Source organism: Coloeus monedula (genome assembly GCF_965178545.1).
Source record: "Coloeus monedula genome assembly, chromosome: 40".
In the NCBI taxonomy this organism is placed as follows: domain Eukaryota; kingdom Metazoa; phylum Chordata; class Aves; order Passeriformes; family Corvidae; genus Coloeus; species Coloeus monedula.
The window spans coordinates 180139-207087 of record NC_138820.1 but is presented as its reverse complement, the minus strand read 5'-3'; the positions used below and the strand labels follow the sequence as shown (position 1 = coordinate 207087).

The 26949-nt window shown below is 58.2% G+C and overlaps 1 protein-coding gene across 2 annotated transcripts; it reads right to left on the bottom strand.

The window, feature by feature from the left end:
- KCNAB3 (potassium voltage-gated channel subfamily A regulatory beta subunit 3) lies at positions 1-24341 on the bottom strand. 2 transcript variants are annotated; one of them, XM_082300595.1, is made up of 15 exons: positions 24207-24341; positions 20369-20412; positions 18957-18994; positions 18649-18722; positions 16130-16174; positions 10619-10663; positions 8877-8914; positions 8695-8781; positions 8044-8079; positions 6670-6755; positions 5217-5310; positions 4810-4889; positions 4157-4241; positions 2281-2369; positions 1-265 (listed from the first exon to the last, which is right to left on the bottom strand). In XM_082300595.1, exons 1-15 carry the CDS (start codon positions 24215-24217, stop codon positions 191-193), a joined length of 927 nt encoding a protein of 308 aa, XP_082156721.1. In that variant the 5' UTR covers positions 24218-24341; the 3' UTR covers positions 1-190. The 2 variants fall into 2 exon arrangements, with proteins under 2 accessions (XP_082156721.1, XP_082156722.1); XM_082300596.1 differs by lacking the exon at positions 10619-10663.
- Positions 24342-26949: the final 2608 nt, after the last annotated feature.

Below are 26949 nucleotides of genomic sequence, written 5' to 3'. Positions count from 1 at the left end.
GCGCTGCGATTGGTCAGGGTTCGTTGGGGGGGCGGGGCTTTGTGCTTTGATTGGCCCCACCCCCCCTTGGGGGGGCGGGGTTATTGCTGTCACTCAAGAGGCTCCGCCCACGAGGGGGCGGGGCCGAGGCGCGGGGAGGGGGGCGGGGCCATGCGGGAGCAGCCAATGGGAGGTGGCGGAGGGGGCGGGGTCAGGGCGGGGCCGCCCCTCCCCCCAGCAGGGGCTCGAGCTCGCGCAGCGCCGCGGGGCCGAGGCGGGGCAGCACCTGGGGGGGGAAACCCCGAAATCAGCGGGAATTCACCCAAAATCCGCGCGCGGGGACCCCGAACCTGCCAAAATTCACCCGAAATCGGTGAGAATTCACCCCGAATCTGCCAAAATTCACCCGAAATCGGTGAAAATTCACCCGAAATCGGTGAAAATTCACCCGGAATCAGTGAAAATTCACCCGGAATCAGTGAAAATTAACCGAAAATCTGCGAAAATTCACCCGAAATCGGTGAAAATTCACCCGAAATCAGTGAAAATTCACCCGGAATCAGTGAAAATTAACCGAAAATCTGCGAAAATTCACCCGAAATCGGTGAAAATTCACCCGAAATCAGTGAAAATTAACCCGGAATCAGTGAAAATTAACCGAAAATCTGTGAAAATTCACCCGAAATCGGTGAAAATTCACCCGAAATTGGTGAAAATTCACCCGGAATCAGTGAAAATTAACCGAAAATCTGCGAAAATTCACCCGAAATCGGTGAACATTCACCCGAAATCAGTGAAAATTAACCCGGAATCAGTGAAAATTAACCGAAAATCTGCAAAAATTCACCCGAAATTGGTGAAAATTCACCCAGAATCTGCGAAAATTCACCCGAAATTGGTGAAAATTCACCCGGAATCAGTGAAAATTAACCAAAAATCTGCGAAAATTCACCCGAAATCGGTGAACATTCGCCCGAAATCTGCCAAAATTCACCCGAAATTGGTGAAAATTCACCCAGAATCTGCCAAAATTCACCCGAAAACAGTGAAGATTCACCCGAAATCTGTGGAAATTCACCCGAAATCGGTGGCAATTCACCCAAAATCTGTGAAAATTAACCGAAAATTTGCAAAAATTCACCCAAGATCTGCCAAAATTCACCCGAAAATCTGCAGAAATTCACCCAAGATCTGAGAAAATTCACCCAAAATCTGCAAAAATTAACTGAAAATCTGACAAATTCAACGAAATCGGTGAAAATTCACTCAGAATCTGCAAAAATTCACCCAAAAACCTGCGAATATTAACCCGAAATGTCTGAAAATTAACTGAAAATCTGACAAATTGGCCCAAAATCCGTGAAAATTCACCCAAAATCTGTGAAAATTCACTCAAAAATCTACAAAAATTGACCCAAAACCTGCAAAAATTCACCCAAAATCTGACAAAATCAACCCAAAATCTGCAAAACCCAGTCCGAAATCAGCCCAAATTAACCCAAAATCCACATGAATAACCCCAAAATTCGTCTGAAACACCCCCAGATCACCTGAGACCGACCAAAATCAACCAAAATGACCCAAAATCCAATGAAATCATTGAAAATCAGCCCCAAACTGGCCAAAACCAGCGAAACCAACCCAAAACCGGCCAAAATTAACCGAAACCAACAGAAAATCGCTTCAAAATGGACACAAATCAACCAAAATCAACCGAAACCACCCCAAATCATCCCAAATCAACCAAAATCATCTCAAATCACCCAAAATCACCCCCAAAGCAACCAAAATCAACCAAAATCACCCCAAATTATCCCAAATCAACCAAAATCACCCAAATCACCCAAAATCAACCAAAATCGCCCCAAATCAACCAAAATCACCCCAAATCACCCCAAATCACCTCAAATCACCCCAAACCAACCAAAACCGCCTCAAATCAACCAAAATTGCCCCAAATCACCTCAAAACCACCCCCAGAACCCCCCCAAGTCCTCCCCCTTCCCCCCCAGATGCCCCTTGGGAACCCCCAAACCTCCCCAGGACCCCCCAAATTTCCCCCAACCCCCCCCAACCCCCCCCCAGGATCCCCCAAAATCCCCCCAGGACCCCCCAAAACTCCCCAAACCTCCCCAGGATCCCCCAAATTTCCCCCAACCCCTCCCCCAAAACCCCTCCAGGACCCCCAAAATTCCCCCCAGGACCCCCCAAAAGTCCCCAAACCTCCCCAGGACCCCCCAAATTTCCCCCCCAACCCCCCCCCACCCCCCCAAAGTCCCAAATTCCCGGCCCCTCCCCCACCTGCAGGGCCTGGAGTTGCTCCCGCAGCCCCCGGGGGGTCTCGGCCCCCACCAGGACGGAGCTGACGCCCTCGAGGCGCAGGGACCAGGCTGGGGACAGGGACACCCCGGGGTCACCCCAGGGTCACCCAAGGGTCACCTCAGGGTCACCTCAGGGTCACCCAGGGTCACCCACACCCCTCAGGGTCACCTCAGGGACACCCCAGGGTCACCCAGGGTCATCTCAGGGTCACCCCAGGGACACCCAGGGACACCCCAGGGTCACCCAGGGACACCCAGGGTCACCCATGGTCACCCCAGGGTCACCCAGGGACACCCAGGGACACCTCAGGGTCACCCATGGTCACCCACACCCCTCAGTGTCACCCAAGGGTCACCTCAGTGTCACCCAAGGGTCACCTCAGGGTCACCCATGGTCACCCAGGGACACCCAGGGACACCTCAGGGTCACCCATGGTCACCCACACCCCTCAGTGTCACCCAAGGGTCACCTCAGGGTCACCCCAGAATCACCCATGGTCACCCAGGGTCACCCACATCCCTCAGGGTCACCCCAACGCCCTCGAGGCGCAGGGACCAGGCAGGGGCCAGGGACATCTCGGGGTCACGCCAGGGTCACCCCAGGGTCACCTCAGGGTCACCCCAGGGTCACCCAGGGTCACCTCAGGGTCACCCAGGGTCACCCCAGGGTCACCCAGGGACACCTCAGGGTCACCTCAGGGTCACTCCAGGGTCACCTCAGGGTCACTCCAGGGTCACCCCAGGGACACCCAGGGACACCCAGGGACACCCCAGGGTCACTCCAGGGTCACCCAGGGACACCTAGGGTCACCCCAGGGTCACCCAAGGGTCATCTCAGGGTCACCCACCCCCTCAGTGCCACCCCAGGGTCACCCCAACGCCCTCGAGGCGCAGGGACCAGGCTGGGGACAGGGACACCCCAGGGTCACCCAGGGACACCCCAGGGTCACCTCAGTGTCACCCCAGGGTGACCCAGGGTCACCCAGGGACACCCCAGGGTCACTCCAGGGACACCCAGGGACACCCCAACGCCCTTGAGCCGCAGGGGCCAGGCTGGGGACAGGGACACCCCGGGGTCACCCCATGGTCACCTCAGGGTCACCCCAGGGTCACCCAGGGACACCCCAGGGTCACCCATGGTCACCTCAGGGTCACCCAGGGACACCCAGGGACACCCCAGGGTCACCCATGGTCACCTCAGGGTCACCCAAGGGTCACCCAGGGACACCCCAGGGTCACCCATGGTCACCTCAGGGTCACCCAGGGACACCCCAGGGTCACCCATGGTCACCTCAGGGTCACCCAAGGGTCACCCAGGGACACCCCAGGGTCACCCATGGTCACCCACACCCCTCAGTGTCACCCAAGGGTCACCTCAGGGTCACCCAGGGACACCCACATCCCTCAGGGTCACCCCAGGGTCACCCCAACGCCCTTGAGCCACAGGGGCCAGGCTGGGGACAGGGACACCCAGGGTCACCCCAGGGTCACCTCAGGGACACCCCAGGGTCACCCCAGGGTCACCCACCCCGTCAGTGTCACCCACCCCCAGTGTCACCCTGGGGTCACCTCAGGGTCACCCACCCCTTGTATCACCCCCCCCATCTCCACGGTCACCTCAGGGTCACCTCGGGGTCACCTCAGGGTCACCTCGGGGTCACCCTGGTGCCATCCTGACGTCCCCCCGCACCCCCCCGCGTGCCCCCCCCATCCTCCTGTCCCCCGATGTCCCCGATGTCCCCCCCGTGTGTCCCCCCCGATGTCCCCCCCGATGTCCCCCCCGTGTGTCCCCCCCGATGTCCCCCCCGATGTCCCCCCCGTGTGTCCCCCCCGTGTCCCCCCCGCTGTCCCCTCACCAATCCCCAGCTGTCTCTCGGAGCACCCCAACTTCTGGGCCAGCGGCCGCAGCTCCCCCAGAGCCACCGGGCAGCGGGGCCGGCCCTGGGGACACAGCGGGGACAGAGAGGGGACATTGGGGACATTGGGGGGACATTGGGGACATTGGGGGACATTGGGGACAGTGAGGGGACATTGGGGACATTGGGGACATTGGGGGACATTGGGGGGCATTGGGGGACAGTGGGGGGCATTTGGGACATTTTGGGGACATTGGGGGGACATTGGGGACATTGGGGGACAGTGGGGGGACATTGGGGGACATTGGGGGGACATTGGGGACATTGGGGGACAGTGGGGGGACATTGGGGGACATTGGGGACATTGGGGACAGTGGGGACATTGGGGGGACAGTGAAGGGACACAGTGGGGACATTGGGGGGACATTGGGGACATTGGGGGACAGTGGGGACATTGGGGGGGCATTTGGGGACATTTGGGGGCATTTGGGGGACATTTGGGGACATTTGGGGGACATTTGGGACATTTTGGGGGCATTGGGGACATTTGGGGGCATTTGGGGGACGTTTGGGGGACATTGGGGATGGGACATTGGGGCCATTTTGGGGCCATTTTGGGGCCGTTCGGGGCCCCCCGGCTGCCCCCGGGGTACCTTGGCCGGGGCGTTTCCGGGGGTCTCCTCATCCGGGGGGGGCCCAGGGGCCACCGGCGACCACGTGACAGCGCCCAGGCCTGGGGACAGCGGGGGAGGGGCGACCTGGGACCCCCTCCCCCCCCCAAGCCCCGCCCCTGCCCCTCCCCCTTAGCCACGCCCCTTCGACCACACCCAGCCCGTAGCCCCGCCCACCACCCACTCTGGTCACGCCCCCTTCCACAGCCCCGCCCACATTTGGCCAGACCACGCCCCCCCTCCCGGTTGGTCACTTCCGGTCACGCCCCCTCCTCGTGACCACGCCCCCTCTTGGCCCACCCATTCCCACGCTCTGGCCACGCCCCCTCCCACGTGCTGGCCCCCGCCCCCAGCGTTGGCCACGCCCCCAGCGTTGGCCCCGCCCCTACCGAGGTGACGGAAGAGGCGGGGCTCGGGCGGAAGCTCCGCCCACTGACACACGGGGGCCACCAGGTTCAGCTGCCGGGCCACCGCGAACGTGTCCTGGGCGAGGGGACACCCCGGTGGCACCCAGCCCGTGGCACCCAGCCCCATTGTCACCCATTGTCACCTCCTATGTCACCCACCCCGTGTCACCCACCCCGTGTCACTCACCCCGTGTCACCCACTGTCACCTCCTGTGTCACCCACCCTGTGTCACCCACCCCGTGTCACCCACTGTCACCTCCTGTGTCACCCACCCTGTGTCACCTCCTGTGTCACCCACCCCGTGTCACCCACCCCGTGTCACCCACCCCGTGTCACCCACCCCGTGTCACCCACTGTCACCTCCTGTGTCACCCACCCCGTGTCACCCACCCCGTGTCACCCACTGTCACCTTCTGTGTCACCCACCCTGTGTCACCTCCCCGTGTCACCCACCCTGTGTCACCTCCTGTGTCACCCACCCCGTGACACCCACCCTGTGTCACCTCCCCGTGTCACCCACCCTGTGTCACCCACTGTCACCCCGTGTCACCCCCCGATGTCACCCACCCGTGTCACCCACTCCTGTGTCACCTTCTGTCACCTCCTGTGTCACCCACCCCGTGTCACCTACCTGTGTCACCCATTGTCACCTCCTGTGTCACCCACCTGTGTCACCCAGCCCGTGTCACCCAGTGTCACCTCCTGTGTCACCCAGCCCCGTGTCACCCAGCCCGTGTCACCCACTGTCACCCCGTGTCACCCCCCAGTGTCACCTCCCCGTGTCACCCAGCCCCGTGTCACCTTCCTGTGTCACCTTCTGTCACCTCCTGTGTCACCCACCCCCTGTCACCCACCCCGTGTCACCCACCTGTGTCACCCACTGTCACCTCCTGTGTCACCCACTCCGCATCCCCTCCGTGTCCCCCAGTGTCACCCCCCCAGTGTCCCCATCGTGCTCCCGTGTCCCCCCAGTGCCCCCCAGTGTCCCCAGTGTCACCCCCCAGTGTCCCCCCCGTGTCCCCCCCATGTCCCCCAGTGTCCCCAGTGTCACCCCCCAGTGTCCCTGTGACACCCCCAGTGCCCCTTGTGCCCCCCAGTGCCACCCCAGTTCCCCCAGTGTCCCCCAGTGCCCCCCCCCCAGTCACCCCAGTGGCCCCCCGATGTCCCCAGTGTCCCCTCAGTGTCCCAGTGTCACCCCCCCAGTGCCCCCCAGTGTCCCCAGTGTCATCCCCCAGTGTCCCTGTGACACCCCCAGTTCCCCCAGTACCCCCCAGTGCCTCCCCAGTGCCCCCCAGTGCCCCCCCAGTGCCCCCCCAGTGCCCCCCAGTGCCCCCCCAGTGCCCCCCCCAGTCACCCCAGTGTCCCCCCAGTGTCCCCCCAGTGTCCCCCCGAATGCCCCCCCACCATGACGTCACCGCGTTCCCCCCCCCGCACCATGACGTCACCGGGGGCCCCCCCGGCCGTGCCCCAGTACAGCGCCAGGCCCTGCTCGATGACGTCACTCATGGCGCGAACCAACTCTGCGGGAAGGCGGGGGGGGGGGGGGGGAGGGGGGGACGGACCGCGTTAACTCCGAGTGCCCCGGGGGGGGGAACTGGGGGGGTTTGGGGGGGGTCTCAGGGGGGATTTGGGGGATTTCGGGGGGTCTGGGGGGGATTTGGGGGGGGTTGGGGAGGTTTTGGGGGGGCTCCGAGGGGTTTGGAGGAGGCTGGGAGGGATTTGGGGGGGTCTGGGGGTATTTTCGGGGGGTCTGGGGGGCATTTTCGGGGGGTCTGGGGGGGGATTTTGGGGAGTTCTGAGGGATTTTGAGGGGTCTGGGGGGCATTTGGGGGGGGTCTGGGGGTATTTTTGGGGGGTCTGGGGGGGATTTGGGGGGTCTGAGAGAGATTTTGGGGGGTTTTGAGAGGTTTAGAGGGGGTCTCGGGGGGATTTGGGGCCGTGTGGGGGGGGGTTGGGAGGGTTCAGGGGGTCTGGGTGATTTAAGGGAGTTTTGGGGGGATTTTAAGGCGTTTTGGGGTGATTTGGGGCGGTTTGGGGGGATTCGAAGGGATTTTGGGGGTGTTTCGAGGGGATTTGGGAGGATTTTAAAGGGTTTGGTGAGGATTCGAGGTGGTTTCGGGGTGCTTTAAGGGGATTTTGGGGGGATTTCAGGGTTTTTGGGGAGATTTGAGGTGGTTTGGGGGGGATTTAAGGGGTGTAGGGGTGACTCAGGGGGGTTTGGGGGGATTTTAAGGGGTTTTGGGTTGATTTAAGGCGGTTTTGGGGTGATTTATTGGGTTTTGGGTTGATTTAAGGCGGTTTTGGGGTGATTTATTGGGTTTTGGGTTAATTTAAGGCGGTTTTGGGGGGGATTTGAGCTGGTTTTGGGGTAATTCAGGGGGTTTAGGGGCAATTTAAGGTGGTTTTGGGGTGATTTAGTGGGTTTTGGGTTGATTTAAGGCGGTTTTGGGGTGATTTACTGGGTTTTGGGTTAATTTAAGGCGGCTTGGGTGGAATTTGAGGGGGTTTTGGGGGATTTATTGGGTTTTTGGGTTGATTTAAGGCAGATTTGGGGGGATTTGAGGTGATTCAAGGGGTTTCGGGGCAATTCAAGGCGGTTTTGAGGTGATTTATGGAGGTTTTGGGGTGATTTTAAGGGGATTTTGGAGTTACTTAAAGGGATTTTGGGGTGATTTAGGAGATTTTGTGGCGACTTGAGGCGGTTTGGGGGTGATTCAGGCGGGTTTGGGGCGATTCGAGGCGATTTTGGGGTCCCTGGGGGGGGTCCCCGGAATGTTTCCTCCCCCCCCCAACCCCCTCCCTTGGTACCTTCCAGCCGCAGCAGCCGCAGGGTCGGGTCCATTCCTGGGGGGGGAGGGGGGGGGAAAGGCACGTGAGGGGGCGTGGCCTGAGGGGGAGGGGCCACGTCATTGGGGAGGGGGCGTGGTCTGCGCAAAGGGGCGTGGCCTCCTCATTGAGGGCATGGGCAGGGCAGGGGTGTCACATGATAAGGGCGTGGTTTTGTCGGGGGCGTGGCCACGAGAGGGGGCGTGGTCTGCGTTGGAGAAAGGGGCGTGGCCTGTGGGGGAGTGGGGGCGTGGCCCATGGGAGAAGGGGCGTGGTTTTGTCAGGGGCATGGCCTGTGGGAGAGGGGGCGTGGCCTGTGGGGAAGGGGCGTGGTCTGTGGCTGAAAGGGGCGTGGCCTATGAGGAAGTGGCGTGGCCGGTGGATGAAAGGGGCGTGGTCTGTGGAGGAGGGGGGTGTGGCCTGCAGATGAAAGGGGCGTGGCCTGTGAGGGGCGAGGTCTGTGTGGGAGAAAGGGGCGTGGCCTGTGGGAGATGGGGCGTGGTTTTGTAAGGGGCGTGGTCTGAGGGCGAGATGGGCGTGGCCTGTGTGAGAAGGGGCGTGGCCTGCGCGGGAAGGGGGGCGTGTCCTGCGGGAGAAAGGGGCGTGGTCTGTGCGGAAGGGGCGTGGCCTCACCCTCGTTGTGGGCGGGGCCTGGGCGGGGCCCGGCGAAGACGACATCGACGTACTCGAGCTGGAGGCGGCGCAGGGAACCCCGGAGCGCTGAGGGGGCGGGGCCAGGCTCAGGCCACGCCCACCCCGGGCTGGCCACGCCCACCCCGGGCTGGCCACGCCCCCCCGGCCCCGCCCCCGCTCACCCTCCAGGAGGTGCTTCCGGGAGAGGCCCCGGTCGGGTCTGGGGTTCGGGGAAACAAAGGGGGAGGGGGAGGGGAGGAGGGGGGGTGTCAGACCCCTCCCCCACCCCTGAGAGACCCTCAAATCCACCCCCAAAAAAAGCCCCAAAATTCAACCCAGAAAACTTCAAAATTCGCCCCAAAATTCAAGCCAAAAGCCCCAAAATTCACCCGAAAAAACCTCAAAATTCGCCCCAAAATGGAACCAAAACCCCCCAAAATTCACCCGAAAAAAACTCAAAATTCACGCCAAAATGGAACCAAAACCCCCCAAAATTCACCCGAAAAAAAATTCACCCCAAAATTCAACCAAAACCCCCCAAAATTCACCACAAAACCCGTCAAAATTCACCCCAAAATTCGCCCCAAAATTCAACCAAAAAGCCCCAAAATTCACCCCCATAAAGCCCCAAAATTCACCCCCAAAAAGCCCAAAATTCACCCCCAAAACCCCTCAAAATTCGCCTCAAAATTCAATAAAAAATTCAACCAAAAAGCCCCAAAATTCACCCGAAAACCTCAAAATTCACCCCAAAATTCGCCCCAAAATTCAACCCAAAACCCCCAAAATTGAACCAAAAACTCCCAAAGTTCACCCAAAAAAGCCCCGAAGTTCATCCCAAATTCCCCAGAAACCCCAAAATTTACCCAAAAACCCCCTAAAATTCTCCCCAAAACCCCAAATCCACCCCAAAATTTCCCGACATCGCCCAAAAAAACCCCAAAATTCACCCAAAACCCTCGAAGTTCACCACAAGAACACACCTCCCCCCAAACCACCCAAAATTCACCTCAAAAAAACCCAAAATTTACCCCCAACCCCCCCCGAAATTCTCCCAAAAAACCGAAATTCACCCCAAAATTCCCCAATTCCCCCCAAACCCCTCAAAGTTCCGGGAGACCTCAAAATCCTCTCTCCAAACCCCCAAAATTCACCCCAAAACCCCCAAAATTCACCCCAAAACCCCCCAAATTCATCCCCAACGCCCCCAAATTCCCCACAGAATGCAAAATTCACCCCCAAAAAGCCCCAAAATTCACCCCCAAACCCCCAAATTTCAGTCCAAATCCTTCCCCAAGAGCCCCAAATCCCTCCAAAAATCCCAAAATCCCCCCCAGAGACCCCAAAATCTCCCCTAGAACCCCCAAATCCACCCCCAAAAAACCCCAAATCCCCCAAAACCTCCACCAAAAGATCCCAAACCCCCCAAAAATGACCCCAAAACCCCCAAAATTCCCCCAAAATCTCCCCCAAAAGACCCCGACCCCCCCCAAATGACCCCAAATCCCCCCCCAGAGACCCCGAACTGCCCCCAAAAACTCCAAAATCGCCCCCAAAAGACGCCGAACCCCCCCAAAAATCCCCAAATCCCCCAAAACGACCCCAAAATCTCCCCTAAAACCCCCAAATCCACCCCAAAAAAACCCCGAATCCCCCAAAACTTCCCCCAAAAGATCCCAACCCGCCCAAAAATGACCCCAAATCCCCCCAGAGACCCCAAAATCTCCCCAAAACCCCCAAAATTCCCCCAAAGTCTCCCCCAAAAGACCCCAACCCCTCCCAAATGACCCCAAACTGCCCCAAAAAACTCCAAAATCGCCCCCAAAAGACCCCGAACTCCCCCAAAAATCCCCAAATCCCCCCAAAAGACCCCAAAATTCCCGTCCCTCCCCCCCCCCCGCCGCGGTGCATTGTGGGTACTCACGGCCCCCCCCAATGGACGCGCGTGGTGATGACGTAACTGGAGCGTCTGGTGGGGGGAGGGGCGGGGGGTGGGGGGAGGGGCAGCGGCCCCAAATCCCTCCAGGACCCCCCAAAATCCAACCCAAGGACCCCAAAATTCCACCCGGGACCCCCAAATTCACTTTGGGACCCCCAAAATCCTTCCCAGGGACCCCAAAAAGCCCCAAAATTCCACCTGGGACCCCCCAAATTCCACCTGGGACCCCAAAATCCTTCCCAGGGACCCCAAAAACCCCCAAAATTCCACCTGGGACCCCCCAAATTCACTTTGGGACCCCAAAATCCAACCCAGAAACCCCAAAAAGCCCCAAAATTCCACCTGGGACCCCCCAAATTCACTTTGGGACCCCCAAAAATCCAACCCAGAGACCCCAAAAACCCCCAAAATTCCACCTGGGACCCCCCAAATTCCACCTGGGACCCCCAAAATCCAACCCAGGGACCCCAAAAACCCCCAAAATTCCACCTCGGACCCCCCAAATTCCACCTCGGACCCCAAAAATCCAACCCAGAGACCCCAAAAACCCCCAAAATTCCACCTGGGACCCCCAAATTCCACCTGGGACCCCCAAAATCCAACCCAGGGACCCCAAAAACCCCCAAAATTCCACCTCGGACCCCCCAAATTCCACCTCGGACTCCAAAAATCCAACCCAGGAACCCCAAAATCCCCTCCCCAAAGTCACCTCGGGACCCCCAAAATCCCCTCGGGACCCCAAAATTCCACCCGGCACCCCCCAAATTCATTTCGGGACCCCCAAAATCCAACCCAGAGACCCCAAAAAGCCCCAAAATTCCACCCGGGATCCCCAAATCTCCCCCAAATTCACCTCGGGACCCCAAAATCCTTCCCAGGAACCCCAAAAAGCCCCAAAATTCCACCTGGGACCCCCCAAATTCACTTTGGGACCCCCAAAATCCTTCCCAGGGACCCCAAAAACCCCCAAAATTCCACCTCGGACCCCCCAAATTCCACCTGGGACCCCAAAAATCCTTCCCGGGACCCCAAAATCCCCCAAAATACCCCCCAAAGTCACCTCGGGACCCCCAAAATCCCCTCGGGACCCCAAAATTCCACCCGGCACCCCCCAAATTCATTTCGGGACCCCCAAAATCCAACCCAGAGACCCCAAAAACCCCCAAAATTCCACCCGGGATCCCCAAATCCCACCAAATCTCCCCCAAATTCACTTCGGGACCCCAAAATCCTTCCCAGGAACCCCAAAAAGCCCCAAAATTCCACCTCGGACCCCCCAAATTCCACCTGGGACCCCCAAAATCCAACCCAGGAACCCCAAAAAGCCCCAAAATTCCACCTCGGACCCCCCAAATTCCACCTCGGACTCCAAAAATCCAACCCAGAGACCCCAAAACCCCCAAAATTCCACCCGGGATCCCCAAATCTCCCCCAAATTCACCTTGGGACCCCAAAATCCTTCCCAGGAACCCCAAAAACCCCCCAAATTCCACCCGGGATCCCCCAAATTCCACCTGGGACCCCAAAAATCCTTCCCGGGACCCCAAAAATCCCCCAAAATACCCCCCAAAGTCACCTCGGGACCCCCAAAATCCCCTCGGGACCCCAAAATTCCACCCGGCACCCCCCAAATTCATTTCGGGACCCCCAAAATCCAACCCAGAGACCCCAAAAACCCCCAAAATTCCACCCGGGATCCCCAAATCCCACCAAATCTCCCCCAAATTCACCTCGGGACCCCAAAATCCTTCCCAGGAACCCCAAAAAGCCCCAAAATTCCACCCGGCACCCCCCAAATTCCACCTGGGACCCCAAAATCCTTCCCAGGGACCCCAAAAAGCCCCAAAATTCCACCCGGGATCCCCCAAATTCCACCTGGGACCCCCAAAATCCAACCCAGGGACCCCAAAAACCCCCAAAATTCCACCTCGGACCCCCCAAATTCCACCTCGGACTCCAAAAATCCAACCCAGGAACCCCAAAATCCCCTCCCCAAAGTCACCTCGGGACCCCCAAAATCCCCTCGGGACCCCAAAATTCCACCCGGCACCCCCCAAATTCATTTCGGGACCCCCAAAATCCAACCCAGAAACCCCAAAAACCCCCAAAATTCCACCCGGGAACCCCAAATCCCACCAAATCTCCCCCAAATTCACCTCGGGACCCCAAAATCCTTCCCAGGAACCCCAAAAAGCCCCAAAATTCCACCCGGCACCCCCCAAATTCACTTTGGGACCCCCAAAATCCTTCCCAGGGACCCCAAAAAGCCCCAAAATTCCACCCGGGATCCCCCAAATTCCACCTGGGACCCCCAAAATCCTTCCCAGGAACCCCAAAAACCCCAAAATTCCACCTCGGACCCCCCAAATTCCACCTGGGACCCCCAAAAATCCTTCCCGGGACCCCAAAATCCCCCAAAATACCCCCCAAAGTCACCTCGGGACCCCCAAAATCCCCTCGGGACCCCAAAATTCCACCCGGCACCCCCCAAATTCATTTCGGGACCCCCAAAATCCAACCCAGAGACCCCAAAAACCCCCAAAATTCCACCCGGGATCCCCAAATCCCACCAAATCTCCCCCAAATTCACTTCGGGACCCCAAAATCCTTCCCAGGAACCCCAAAAAGCCCCAAAATTCCACCTCGGACCCCCCAAATTCCACCTGGGACCCCCAAAATCCAACCCAGGAACCCCAAAAAGCCCCAAAATTCCACCTCGGACCCCCCAAATTCCACCTCGGACTCCAAAAATCCAACCCAGAGACCCCAAAACCCCCAAAATTCCACCCGGGATCCCCAAATCTCCCCCAAATTCACCTTGGGACCCCAAAATCCTTCCCAGGAACCCCAAAAACCCCCCAAATTCCACCCGGGATCCCCCAAATTCCACCTGGGACCCCAAAAATCCTTCCCGGGACCCCAAAAATCCCCCAAAATACCCCCCAAAGTCACCTCGGGACCCCCAAAATCCCCTCGGGACCCCAAAATTCCACCCGGCACCCCCCAAATTCATTTCGGGACCCCCAAAATCCAACCCAGAGACCCCAAAAACCCCCAAAATTCCACCCGGGATCCCCAAATCCCACCAAATCTCCCCCAAATTCACCTGGGACCCCAAAATCCTTCCCAGGAACCCCAAAAAACCCCCAAAATTCCACCTGGGACCCCCAAATTCCACCTGGGACCCCCAAAATCCAACCCAGAAACCCCAAAAAGCCCCAAAATTCCACCTCGGACCCCCCAAATTCCACCTGGGACCCCCAAAATCCTTCCCAGGGACCCCAAAAAGCCCCAAAATTCCACCTCGGACCCCCCAAATTCTACCTGGGACCCCAAAATCCTTCCCAGGGACCCCAAAAAAACCCAAAATTCCACCTGGGACCCCCCAAATTCACTTTGGGACCCCCAAAATCCAACCCAGGAACCCCAAAAACCCCCAAAATTCCACCTCGGACCCCCCAAATTCCACCTGGGACCCCCAAAGTCCAACCCAGGGACCCCACAAACCCCCAAAATCCCCCCCCAAGTCACCTCGGGACCCCCAAAATCCCCTCGGGACCCCAAAATTCCACCCGGCACCCCCCAAATTCATTTCAGGACCCCCAAAATCCAACCCAGAAACCCCAAAAACCCCCAAAATTCCACCCGGGATCCCCAAATCCCACCAAATCTCCCCCAAATTCACCTCGGGACCCCAAAATCCTTCCCAGGGACCCCAAAAAGCCCCAAAATTCCACCTGGGATCCCCCAAATTCTACCTGGGACCCCAAAATCCTTCCCAGGGACCCCAAAAAAACCCAAAATTCCACCTGGGACCCCCCAAATTCATTTTGGGACCCCCAAAATCCTTCCCAGGAACCCCAAAAAGCCCCAAAATTCCACCTGGGACCCCCCAAATTCCACCTGGGACCCCCAAAATCCAACCCAGGGACCCCACAAACCCCCAAAATCCCTCCCCAAAGTCACCTCGGGACCCCCAAAATCCCCTCGGGACCCCAAAATTCCACCCGGCACCCCCCAAATTCATTTCAGGACCCCCAAAATCCAACCCAGGAACCCCAAAAACCCCCAAAATTCCACCCGGGATCCCCAAATCTCCCCCAAATTCACCTCGGGACCCCAAAATCCTTCCCAGGAACCCCAAAAAGCCCCAAAATTCCACCTCGGACCCCCCAAATTCCACCTGGGACCCCCAAAATCCTTCCCAGGGACCCCAAAAAGCCCCAAAATTCCACCTGGGATCCCCCAAATTCTACCTGGGACCCCAAAATCCTTCCCAGGAACCCCAAAAAGCCCCAAAATTCCACCTGGGACCCCCCAAATTCTACCTGGGACCCCCAAAATCCAACCCAGGAACCCCAAAAAACCCCAAAATTCCACCTCGGACCCCCCAAATTCCACCTCGGACCCCAAAAATCCAACCCAGAGACCCCAAAAACCCCCAAAATTCCACCTGGGACCCCCAAATTCCACCTGGGACCCCCAAAATCCAACCCAGGGACCCCAAAAACCCCCAAAATTCCACCTCGGACCCCCCAAATTCCACCTCGGACTCCAAAAATCCAACCCAGGAACCCCAAAATCCCCTCCCCAAAGTCACCTCGGGACCCCCAAAATCCCCTCGGGACCCCAAAATTCCACCCGGCACCCCCCAAATTCATTTCGGGACCCCCAAAATCCAACCCAGAAACCCCAAAAACCCCCAAAATTCCACCCGGGAACCCCAAATCCCACCAAATCTCCCCCAAATTCACCTCGGGACCCCAAAATCCTTCCCAGGAACCCCAAAAAGCCCCAAAATTCCACCCGGCACCCCCCAAATTCACTTTGGGACCCCCAAAATCCTTCCCAGGGACCCCAAAAAGCCCCAAAATTCCACCCGGGATCCCCCAAATTCCACCTGGGACCCCCAAAATCCTTCCCAGGAACCCCAAAAACCCCAAAATTCCACCTCGGACCCCCCAAATTCCACCTGGGACCCCCAAAAATCCTTCCCGGGACCCCAAAATCCCCCAAAATACCCCCCAAAGTCACCTCGGGACCCCCAAAATCCCCTCGGGACCCCAAAATTCCACCCGGCACCCCCCAAATTCATTTCGGGACCCCCAAAATCCAACCCAGAGACCCCAAAAACCCCCAAAATTCCACCCGGGATCCCCAAATCCCACCAAATCTCCCCCAAATTCACCTCGGGACCCCAAAATCCTTCCCAGGAACCCCAAAAAACCCCCAAAATTCCACCTGGGACCCCCCAAATTCATTTCGGGACCCCCAAAATCCAACCCAGAAACCCCAAAAACCCCCAAAATTCCACCCGGGATCCCCCAAATTCCACCTGGGACCCCCAAAATCCTTCCCGGGACCCCAAAATCCCCCAAAATCCCCCCCAAAATCCTTCCCGGGACCCCAAAATCCCCCAAAATCCCCCCCAAAATCCTTCCCGGGACCCCAAAATCCCCCAAAATCCCCCCAAACCCCTCCCCGCCCCTCCCCCACCTCCATCCTTTGCTCCTCAGGATCCTCCCGAGCATCTTCTCCACCCTGGGGGGATTTTGGGGGAAATTTGGGCGATTTCGGGGCATTTTGGGGCAGTTTGGGGGATTTTGGGGGGAATTGGGGGATTTTGGGGGAGTTTGGGGGGATTTGGGGGTTTGGGGAGAGATTTGGGGGGGTCCTGGGGAGATTTTGGGGGGATTGGGGGAGATTTGGGGGGGGGATTGGGGGAATTTGGGGGATTTTGGGGCAATTTTGGGGGGAATTGGGGGATTTTGGGGAGATTTTGGGAGGGATTGGGGCAATTTTGGGGGGAATTGGGGGATTTTGGGGCAATTTTTGGGGGGATTTTGGGGGGATTTGGGGGATTTTGGGGAGATTTTGGGAGGGATTGGGGCAATTTTGGGGGGAATTGGGGGATTTTGGGGCAATTTTTGGGGGGATTTTGGGGGGATTTGGGGGATTTTGGGGAGATTTTGGGAGGGATTGGGGGAATTTTGGGGGAATTGGGGGATTTTGGGGGGATTTGGGGCAATTTGGGGGGGAATTGGGGTGATTTGAGGGATTTTGGGGCAATTTTGGGGGGATTTGGGGGATTTTGGGGGGAATTGGGGGAGTTTGGGGGGAATTTGGGGGAGATTGGGTGGGAATTTGGGGGATTTGGGGGGTTTGGGGAGATTTTGGGAGGGATTGGGGCAATTTTGGGGGGAATTGGGGCGATTTTGGGGGGATTTTGGGGCAATTTTGGGGGAGTTTGGGGTGATTTGGGGGATTTTGGGGCAATTTTGGGGGGATTTGGGGGATTTTGGGGGGAATTGGGGGATTTTGGGGGAGTTTGGGGGGAATTTGGGGGCGATTGGGTGGGAATTTGGGGAGGGAATTTGGGGAGTTTGGGGATGTTTGGGGAGATTTTGGGGGGATTTGGGGGATTTTGGGGAGATTTTGGGAGGGATTGGGGGAATTTTGGGGGAATTGGGGGATTTTGGGGGGATTTGGGGCAATTTTGGGGGGAATTGGGGTGATTTGAGGGATTTTGGGGCAATTTTGGGGGGATTTGGGGGATTTTGGGGGGAATTGGGGGAGTTTGGGGGGAATTTGGGGGAGATTGGGTGGGAATTTGGGGGATTTGGGGAGGGAATTTGGGGGGTTTGGGGATGTTTGGGGAGATTTTGGGGGGATTTGGGGGATTTTGGGGGGATTGGGGGAATTTGGGGGATTTGGGGGGTTTGGGGTGGGAATTTGGGGGGCTTGGGGGAGTTTGGGGAGATTTTGGGGAGATTTTGGGGGGATTTGGGGGTTTTGGGAGAGATTTGGGGGGGTCCTGGGCAGATTTTGGGGGGATTTGGGGGATTTCAGGGGCACTCTGGTGGAGTTTTGGGGGATTTGGGGTGAATTTGGGGGGCTTCGGGGAGGTTTTTGGGGGGTCTCAGAGGGATTTTGGGGTTGGGATTTTTTTGGGGGGCAGTTTTGGGGTCTGGGAGGGATTTTGGGATTTTTTGGGGTTTTTTTTTGAGGTTGGGATTCTTTTTGGGGGTGATTTTGGGGTCTGGGGAGGGTTTGGGGGTTTTTTGGGATTTTTGGGGTTTTTGGGAGTTTTTTGGGGGGATTTTTTGGGACTTTTTTGGGATTTTTTTGAGCTTTTTTGAGCCGGGATTTTTTGGGGGGCGCTTTTGGGGTCCGGGAGGGGTTTTGGGATTTTGGGGGGGATTTTTTTGGTTTTTTGGGGGTTTTTTGTGTTTTTTTTTGAGGTTGGGATTTTTTTCAGGGCTGATTTTGGGATCCAGGACGGGGTTTGGGATTTTTTTGGGTTTTCTGGGATTTTTTTGGATTTTTTTGTGGATTTTCGGGGGTTTTGGGGTCGGGATTTTTTTGGGGGGCGCTTTTGGGGTCCGGGAGGGTTTTGGAGATTTTTTGGGGATTTTTTGGGATTTTTTTTGGGATTTTTGGGGGTTTTGGGGTCGGGATTTTTTGGGGGGGGTGGTTTTGGGGTCCGGGAGAGTTTTGGAGATTTTTTGGGGATTTTTTTGGGATTTTCGGGGTTTTGGGGGTCGGGATTTTTTGGGGGGCGCTTTTGGGGTCCGGGAGGGTTTTGGAGATTTTTTGGGGATTTTTTGGGATTTTTTGGGGATTTTCGGGGGTTTTGGGGTCGGGATTTTTTTGGGGGGCGCTTTTGGGGTCCGGGAGGGTTTTGGAGATTTTTTGGGGATTTTTTGGGATTTTTTTGGGATTTTTGGGGGTTTTTGGGGTCGGGATTTTTTTGGGGGGCGCTTTTGGGGTCCGGGAGGGTTTTGGAGATTTTTTGGGGATTTTTTGGGATTTTTTTTGGGATTTTTGGGGGTTTTGGGGTCGGGATTTTTTTGGGGGGCGCTTTTGGGGTCCGGGAGAGTTTTGGAGATTTTTTGGGGATTTTTTGGGATTTTCGGGGTTTTTGGGGTCGGGATTTTTTTGGGGGGCGCTTTTGGGGTCCGGGGCGGTTTTTGGGGTCCGGGGTTTTTTTTGGGGTCCCCCCTCCCCCCCCATACCTGGCCGAGGCCTCGGCAGCATCGAACAGGGTCACCCCCAGCTCGTAGGCGGCGCTCAGGACCCGCTCGGCCTCCTGGGGACCCCAAAATTTGGGGGAGGGGGAGTCAGGGGGGACCCCCAAATCTGGGGGGGGGGGCACCCCAAAAAGGGGCAGTCCCAAAAACGGGGGAAACACCCAAAAAAACGGGGGGAACCCCCCCAAAAATGGGTGGGAAAGCCCAAAAAAGGCAAAGGGGACCCCAAAAATGGGGGGGATACCCCAAAAATGGGGTGGGGGGACCCCAAAATTTGGGGGGGGGGGTCTCACCTCCTCTGAGGTCCCGGCCCCGAAGGTCCCACGGGCACCTGGGGGGGGGATTGGGGATGAAGAGAGAGAGACCCCCCCAAAAAACCCCAAAACCACCCCAAATCCACCCAAAACCCCCAAAATCCACCCAAAATCTACCCAGATCCACCCAAATCCACCCAAAACCCCCAAAATCCACCCCAATCCCCCCAAATCCACCCAACAAAACCCCAAATCCACCCCAATCCACTCAAAACCCCCCAAAATCCACCCCAAATCCACCCAAATCCACCCAAAACCTGCCCAAACCCACCCAAAATCCACCCAAATCCCCGAAAAACCCTCAAAATCCACCCAAATCCCACCCAACCCCCCAAATCCACGCTGAATCCACCCAAAACCCCCCAAAATCCACCCCAAATCCAGCCAAAACTCCCCAAAATCCACCCAAATCCTCCCAAATCCCCCCAAACCCCCAAGATCCACCCCAAAAAATCCAAAATCCACCCCAAAACCCACCCAAACCCCCCCAAAATCCACCCCAAAAAATCCCAAATCCCCCCAAATCCACCCAAATCCACCCAAAATCGACCCAAATCCCCCAAAATCCATCCAAATTCCCCAAAATCTGCCGAAATCCCCCCAAATCCCCCCAAACTTCCAAAATCCCCCAAATCCCTCCCAAATCCCCCCAACCCCCCAATCTTCCAAAATTTTACCCAAATCCCCCCAAAATCCCCCCAAATCCCCCAAAATCCCCCCCAATTCCCCCAAATCTCTCTCAAAATCTTCCGAAATCACCCCAAATCCCTCCCAAATCCCCCCAAATCTTCCCCAAATCCCCCCAAATTCCCCCAAATCTTCCCCAAATCCCCCCAAATCTTCCCAAATCACCCCAAAATCTTCCAAAATCCCCCCAAATCCCTCCCAAATTCCCCCAAATCTCTCCCAAAATCTTCCGAAATCACCCCAAATCCCTCCCAAATTCCCCCAAATCCCTCCCAAATCTTCCCAAATCCCCCCAAATCTTCCCCAAATTCCCCCAAATCCCTCCCAAAATCTTCCAAAATCCCCCCAAATCCCTCCCAAATTCCCCCAAATCTTCCCCAAATCCCCCCAAATCCCTCCCAAATTCCCCCAAATCCCTCCCAAAATCTTCCGAAATCACCCCAAATCCCTCCCAAATCTTCCCAAATCCCCCCAAATCTTCCCCAAATTCCCCCAAATCCCTCCCAAAATCTTCCAAAATCCTCCCAAATCCCCCAAAATCCCCCCCAAATTCCCCCAAATCTCTCCCAAAATCTTCCGAAATCACCCCAAATCCCTCCCAAATTCCCCCAAATCTTCCCAAATTCCCCCCAAAATCTTCCAAAATCCTCCCAAAATCTTCCAAAATCCCCCGAAATGCCCCAAAATGCCCCCGGGCCCCTCACCCAGCCCCAGGCACGACACCCGCAGCCCCGAGCGCCCGAGGGTCCTGGGGGGCACAGAGGGGGCGGGGTCACCCCAAAAGGGACCCCCAGAGCGGGGGGACCCCAAAAAGGGGCTCAGGGACCCCCAAAAAGGGACCCGGGGACCCCAAAAAGGGACCCGGGGACCCCAAAATGGGACCCGGGGACCCCCAAAAGGGGCTCAGGGACCCCAAAATGGGACCCGGGGACCCCAAAAAGGGGCTCAGGGACCCCAAAATGGGACCAGGGACCCCAAAAAGGGACTCAGGGACCCCCAAAAAGGGGCTCAGGGACCCCAAAATGGGACCCGGGGACCCCAAAAGGGGCTCAGGGACCCCAAAATGGGACCCGGGGACCCCAAAAAGGGACTCAGGGACCCCCAAAAAGGGACCAAGGGACCCCCAAAAAGGGGCTCAGGGACCCCAAAAAGGGGCTCAGGGACCCCCAAAAAGGACTCAGGGACCCCAAAATGGGACCAGGGGACCCCAAAAAGGGACTCAGGGACCCCAAAAAAGGGACCCGGGGACCCCAAAAGGGACTCAGGGACCCCAAAATGGGACCCGGGGACCCCAAAAGGGGACTCAGGGACCCCCAAAAGGGACTCAGGGACCCCAAAATGGGACCCGGGGACCCCAAAAGGGACTCAGGGACCCCCAAAAAGGGACCCGGGGACCCCAAAAGGGACTCAGGGACCCCAAAAAGGGGCTCAGGGACCCCAAAATGGGACCCGGGGACCCCAAAAAGGGACTCAGGGACCCCAAAAAGGGACCAAGGGACCCCCAAAAGGGGCTCAGGGACCCCAAAATGGGACCCGGGGACCCCAAAAGGGACCAAGGACACCTCAAATAAACCCAGGGACCCCCCAAGGACCCCAGGGACCCCCCAAAAAGGGACTCAGGACCCCCCAGATAATCTCAGGGGGCCCCCCCAAAAGGGACCCCCAAGGACCCCCCAAATAAACCCAAGGACCCCCAAAGGACCCCAGGGACCCCCAAAAAGGGACCCCGGGGACCCCAAAAAGGGACTCAGGACCCCCCCCCCAAATAAACCCAAGGACCCCCAAAGGACCCCAGGGACCCCCAAAAAGGGACTCAGGACCCCCCCCAAATAAACCCAAGGACCCCCAAAAGGGACCGCAGGACCCCCAGGGACCCCCCAAAGAAATCCAGGGACCCCCAAAGGACCCAAAGTCCCCCCAAAATGAGACCAGCCCCCCCCAGGGACCCCAAATTCCACCCCCCTCCCCGCCCCCCGAGAATCGGGGACCCCAAAAAGGACCCCGGGATGCCCCAAATCAACCCAGGGACCCCCAAAAGGGACCCCCCCAAATAAACCCAGGGACCCCCAAAAGGGACCCCAAAAGGGACCCCGAGACCCCCAGGGACCCCCCAAATAAACCAGGGACCCCCAAAAGGGACCTGAGGGACCCCAAAAAGGGACCCCAAAAGGGACCAAGGACACCTCAAATAAACCCAGGGACCCCCCAAGGATCCCAGGGACCCCCAAAAAGGGACCCCGGGGACCCCAAAAAGGGACTCAGGACCCCCCCCCCCAAATAAACCCAAGGACCCCCAAAGGACCCCAGGGACCCCAAAAAGGGACCCCGGGACCCCCAAGGACCCCCCAAACAAACGCAGGGACCCCCCCAAAGGACCCCAGGGACCCCCAAAAAGGGACTCAGGACCCCCCCCAAATAAACCCAAGGACCCCCAAAAGGGACCGCAGGACCCCCAGGGACCCCCCAAAGAAATCCAGGGACCCCCAAAGGACCCAAAGTCCCCCCAAAATGAGACCAGCCCCCCCCAGGGACCCCAAATTCCACCCCCCTCCCCCCCCCCGAGAATCGGGGACCCCAAAAAGGACCCCGGGATGCCCCAAATCAACCCAGGGACCCCCAAAAGGGACCCCCCCAAATAAACCCAGGGACCCCCAAAATAGATCCGGGACCCCCCAAATAAACCCAGGGACCCCCAAAAGGGACCCCGAGACCCCCAGGGACCCCCCAAATAAACCAGGGACCCCCAAAAGGGACCTGAGGGACCCCAAAAAGGGACCCCAAAAGGGACCAAGGACACCTCAAATAAACCCAGGGACCCCCCAAGGATCCCAGGGACCCCCAAAAAGGGACCCCGGGGACCCCAAAAAGGGACTCAGGACCCCCCCCCCCAAATAAACCCAAGGACCCCCAAAGGACCCCAGGGACCCCAAAAAGGGACCCCGGGACCCCCAAGGACCCCCCAAACAAACGCAGGGACCCCCCCAAAGGACCCCAGGGACCCCCAAAAAAGGGACTCAGGACCCCCCCCCAAATAAACCCAAGGACCCCCAAAAGGGACCGCAGGACCCCCAGGGACCCCCCAAAGAAATCCAGGGACCCCCAAAGGACCCAAAGTCCCCCCAAAATGAGACCAGCCCCCCCCAGGGACCCCAAATTCCACCCCCCTCCCCCCCCGGAGAATCGGGGACCCCAAAATGGACCCCGGGATGCCCCAAATCAACCCAGGGACCCCCAAAAGGGACCCCCCCAAATAAACCCAGGGACCCCCAAAATAGATCCGGGACCCCCCAAATAAACCCAGGGACCCCCAAAAGGGACCCCAAAAGGGACCCCGAGACCCCAAAAGGGACCCCCCAAATAAACCCAGGGACCCCCAAAAGGGACCTGAGGGACCCCAAAAAGGGACCCCAAAAGGGACCAAGGACACCTCAAATAAACCCAGGGACCCCCCAAGGATCCCAGGGACCCCCAAAAAGGGACCCCGGGGACCCCAAAAAGGGACTCAGGACCCCCCCCCCCCAAATAAACCCAAGGACCCCCAAAGGACCCCAGGGACCCCAAAAAGGGACCCCGGGACCCCCAAGGACCCCCCAAACAAACGCAGGGACCCCCCCAAAGGACCCCAGGGACCCCCAAAAGGGACTCAGGGACCCCCAAAAGGGACCCCAAAAGGGACCCCGAGACCCCCAGGGACCCCCCAAACAAACGCAGGGACCTCCCCAAAGGACCCCAGGGACCCCCAAAAGGGACTCAGGACCCCCCCCCAAATAAACCCAGGGACCCCAAAAAGGGACTCAGGGACCCCCAAAAGGGACCCCAAAAGGGACCCCGGGACCCCCAGGGACCCCCCAAATAAACCCAGGGACCCCCCCAAAGGACCCCAGGGACCCCAAAAAGGGACTCAGGGACCCCCAAAAGGGACCCCAAAAGGGACGCCGAGACCCCCAGGGACCCCCCAAATAAACCCAGGGACCCTCCCAAAGGACCCCAGGGACCCCAAAAAGGGACTCAGGACCCCCCCCAAATAAACCCAAGGACCCCTAAAAGGGACTCAGGGACCCCCAAAAGGGACCCCAAAAGGGACCCCGGGACCCCCAGGGACCCCCCAAATAAACCCAGGGACCCCCCCAAAGGACCCCAGGGACCCCAAAAGGGACTCAGGGACCCCCAAAAGGGACCCCAAAAGGGACCCCGAGACCCCCAGGGACCCCCCAAATAAACCCAGGGACCCTCCCAAAGGACCCCGGGGACCCCAAAAAGGGACTCAGGGACCCCCAAAAGGGACCCCAAAAGGGACGCCGAGACCCCCAGGGACCCCCCGAATAAACCCAGGGACCCTCCCAAAGGACCCCAGGGACCCCAAAAAGGGACTCAGGGACCCCCAAAAGGGACCCCGGGACCCCCAAAGACCCCAAACCCCTCCCCCAGGGGAGAATCGGGGACCCCAAAAGGGACCCCAAAATTCCCCCAACCCCCCCCCGCCCTCCCAGACCCCCCCCCCCCAAAGCCCCCCGAAGCCCCCCCGCCCCTCCCCCCCCATACCGGTACTTCATGCCGGGCCCGGGGGTCGCTCCGGGGGGGTCCCGTTTCGGGGGGGCCGCCGCCGCCGCCCCTCCCCCCACGGGGCCTTTGCCCCCCGCTTTCTGCGGCCCCCCCCGGGCCGGGGCCGCCCCTCCCCCACCCGCTGCCCTCCCCCCCGCCCCTGCCCCTCCCCCCCCGGCCGCCCCTCCCCCCCCCGGGCCGGGGCCCCTCAGGCTCTGCTCGGTGCAGGCGATCGAGACCTGCATTGGGGGGGGGGGGAGGGGCTGCGGGAGGGTCCCGGGGGGGTCCCGGGGGTCCCGAGGGGGGGGAGGGGCCGGGGGGAGCCCCCACGGGGGGTGGGGGAGGGGCGCGGAGGGGTCGCGGCGTTCCCGGAGCGGGCGGAGAGCGGGGGAGGGGGCGGGGCCACGCCCTGAGGGAGGCCACGCCCACCGGGGGCGGGGCTGGGGGCGGTGGCAGTGCGGGGATATGCAAATGAGGGGCTGGGTCACGCCCACTGAGGGGCGGGGCTGGGGGTGGCAGTGCGAGGGTATGCAAATGAGGGGCGTGGTCACGCCCCGATGGAGGTCACGCCCACCGGGGCGGGGCCATGGGCGATGTAATGAGGGATATGTAAATGAGGGGGCGGGGGCACGCCCCGAGGGAGGCAACGCCCACCGGGGCGGGGCTTGGGTAATGGCGGTGAGATGATATGCAAATGAGGGGGGCGTGGCTTGGGGCGGGGTTCCGGGTACGGTCAATGGTTGCGGCATGCAAATGAGGGGGCGGAGCTCCGGTCAATGTCAGTCGGGTGTATGCAAATGAGGGGGCGGGGCCTTGAAGGGGAGAAGGGGGGGAAGGGGATTTTGGGGGGAATTTTGGGGATTTTTGGGGGGATTTGAGGATTTTTGGAGGGATTTTGGGGCGATTTTGGGGGGATTTGGGGATTTCGGGAATTTTGGGGATTTCAGGGGATTTTGGGGGGATTTTGGGGGGAATTTGGGGGATTTTGGGCATTTTGGGGGATTTGGGGCGAATTTTGGGGATTTTGGGGGGATTTGGGGAATTTGGGAGAGATTTTTTGGGGGATTTTTGGGGGAATTTGGGGATTTTGGGGAGAATATTGGGGGGATTTTGGGGCGATTTTGGGGAAATTTTGGGGATTTTGGGGGATTTGGGGACATTTTGGGGGGATTTGGGAGGAATTTGGGGGATTTTGGGGGATTAGGGGGAAATTTTGGAATTTGGGGGATTTTGGAGGATTTTGGGGGGAAAATTGGGGATTTTGGGGTGATTTGGGGGGATTTTGGAAGGATTTTGGGGGGATTTTTGGAGATTTTGGGGGGATTTTAGGGGTTTTGGGCGATTTGGGGGGATTTGGGGGGATTTTTTTGGGATTTTTGGGGATTTGGCAAGATTTTGGGGAGAATTTTTTGGATTTGGGGGGATTTTTTGGGGGGATTTTTTTTGGATTTTCAGAGGAGTTTTGTGGATTTTGGGGGGAATTTTGGGGTTTTGGAGGATTCGGGGGGAATTTTGGTAAAAAAAAGGGGAAATTGGGGGGCACTGGGGGTAAAAGTGAAAGTTGGGGCAAAAAGTGGAAATTTGGGAAAATTGGGGGGGAAAGAGGAAATTTGGGGGGGGAAGGGAGATTTTGAGGGAATTTGAGGGAATTTGGAGGGAAAAGGGAAAATTTGGGGTGGAAAATGAAAAATTTGGGGGAAAAGGGGAAATTTGGGGGGAAAAGGGGAAATTCGGAGAAAATTTGGGGGAGAAAGGGGAAATTTTGGGGAATTTGGGCGAAATTTTGGGGGGAAAAGGGGAAATTTGGGGTGAAAAATCTGAAATTTTTGGGGAAAGAGTGGAAATTTGGGAAAATTTGGGAAAAAATTGGGGGGAAAGGGGAAATTTGGGGGAATTTGAGGGGATTTGGCGGGAAAAAAGGAAATTTTGGGGTGGAAAAATGGAAATTTGGGGAAATCTGGGAAAAATTGGGGTGAAAAGGGGAAATTTGGGGGAACTGGGGGGAGAAAGGGGAAATTTGGGTGGAAAATCACAAATTTGGGGACCCCTCCCCCCATTCCCGCCCCTTCCCCAACACCAAATGACCAAAAAAGGCTTTATGCAAATTTATTTAAATTAGGGGGGCCTCAACACCCCCCCCCAAAACGGGGGGGGGGGGAGGTTTTGGGGGGTCCTTGAGGGGTTTTGGGGACCCCTCCCCGATTTTGGGGCCCCCCCCGGGGGTTTGGGGGTCTCAGTCCCAGTTTTGGGGTCCCAGTCAGGGATTTTGGGGCTGTCAGTCAGGATTTTGGGGTTTTCGGGGCTGTCAATCAGGATTTGGGGCTGTCAATCAGGATTTGGGGCTGTCAATCAGGATTTGGTGGTTTTCGGGGCTGTCAATCAGGATTTGGGGCTGTCAGTCAGGATTTTGGGGTTTTCGGGGCTGTCAGTCAGGATTTGGGGCTGTCAGTCAGGATTTTGGGGTCCCTTTTGGGGTTTTTGGGGCTCAGCTGGGGTTGCGGGGCCCGAAGTGGGGATTTGGGGCTGTCAGTCAGGGTTTTGGGGTCCCTTTGGGGTTTTTGGCGCTGTCGATCAGGATTTTGGGGCTGTCAATCAGGATTTGGGGCTGTCAATCAGGATTTGGGGGTTTTTGGGGCTGTCAATCAGGATTTGGGGCTGTCAGTCAGGATTTTGGGGTTTTCGGGGCTGTCAATCAGGATTTGGGGCTGTCAGTCAGGATTTTGGGGTGTCAGTCAGGATTTGG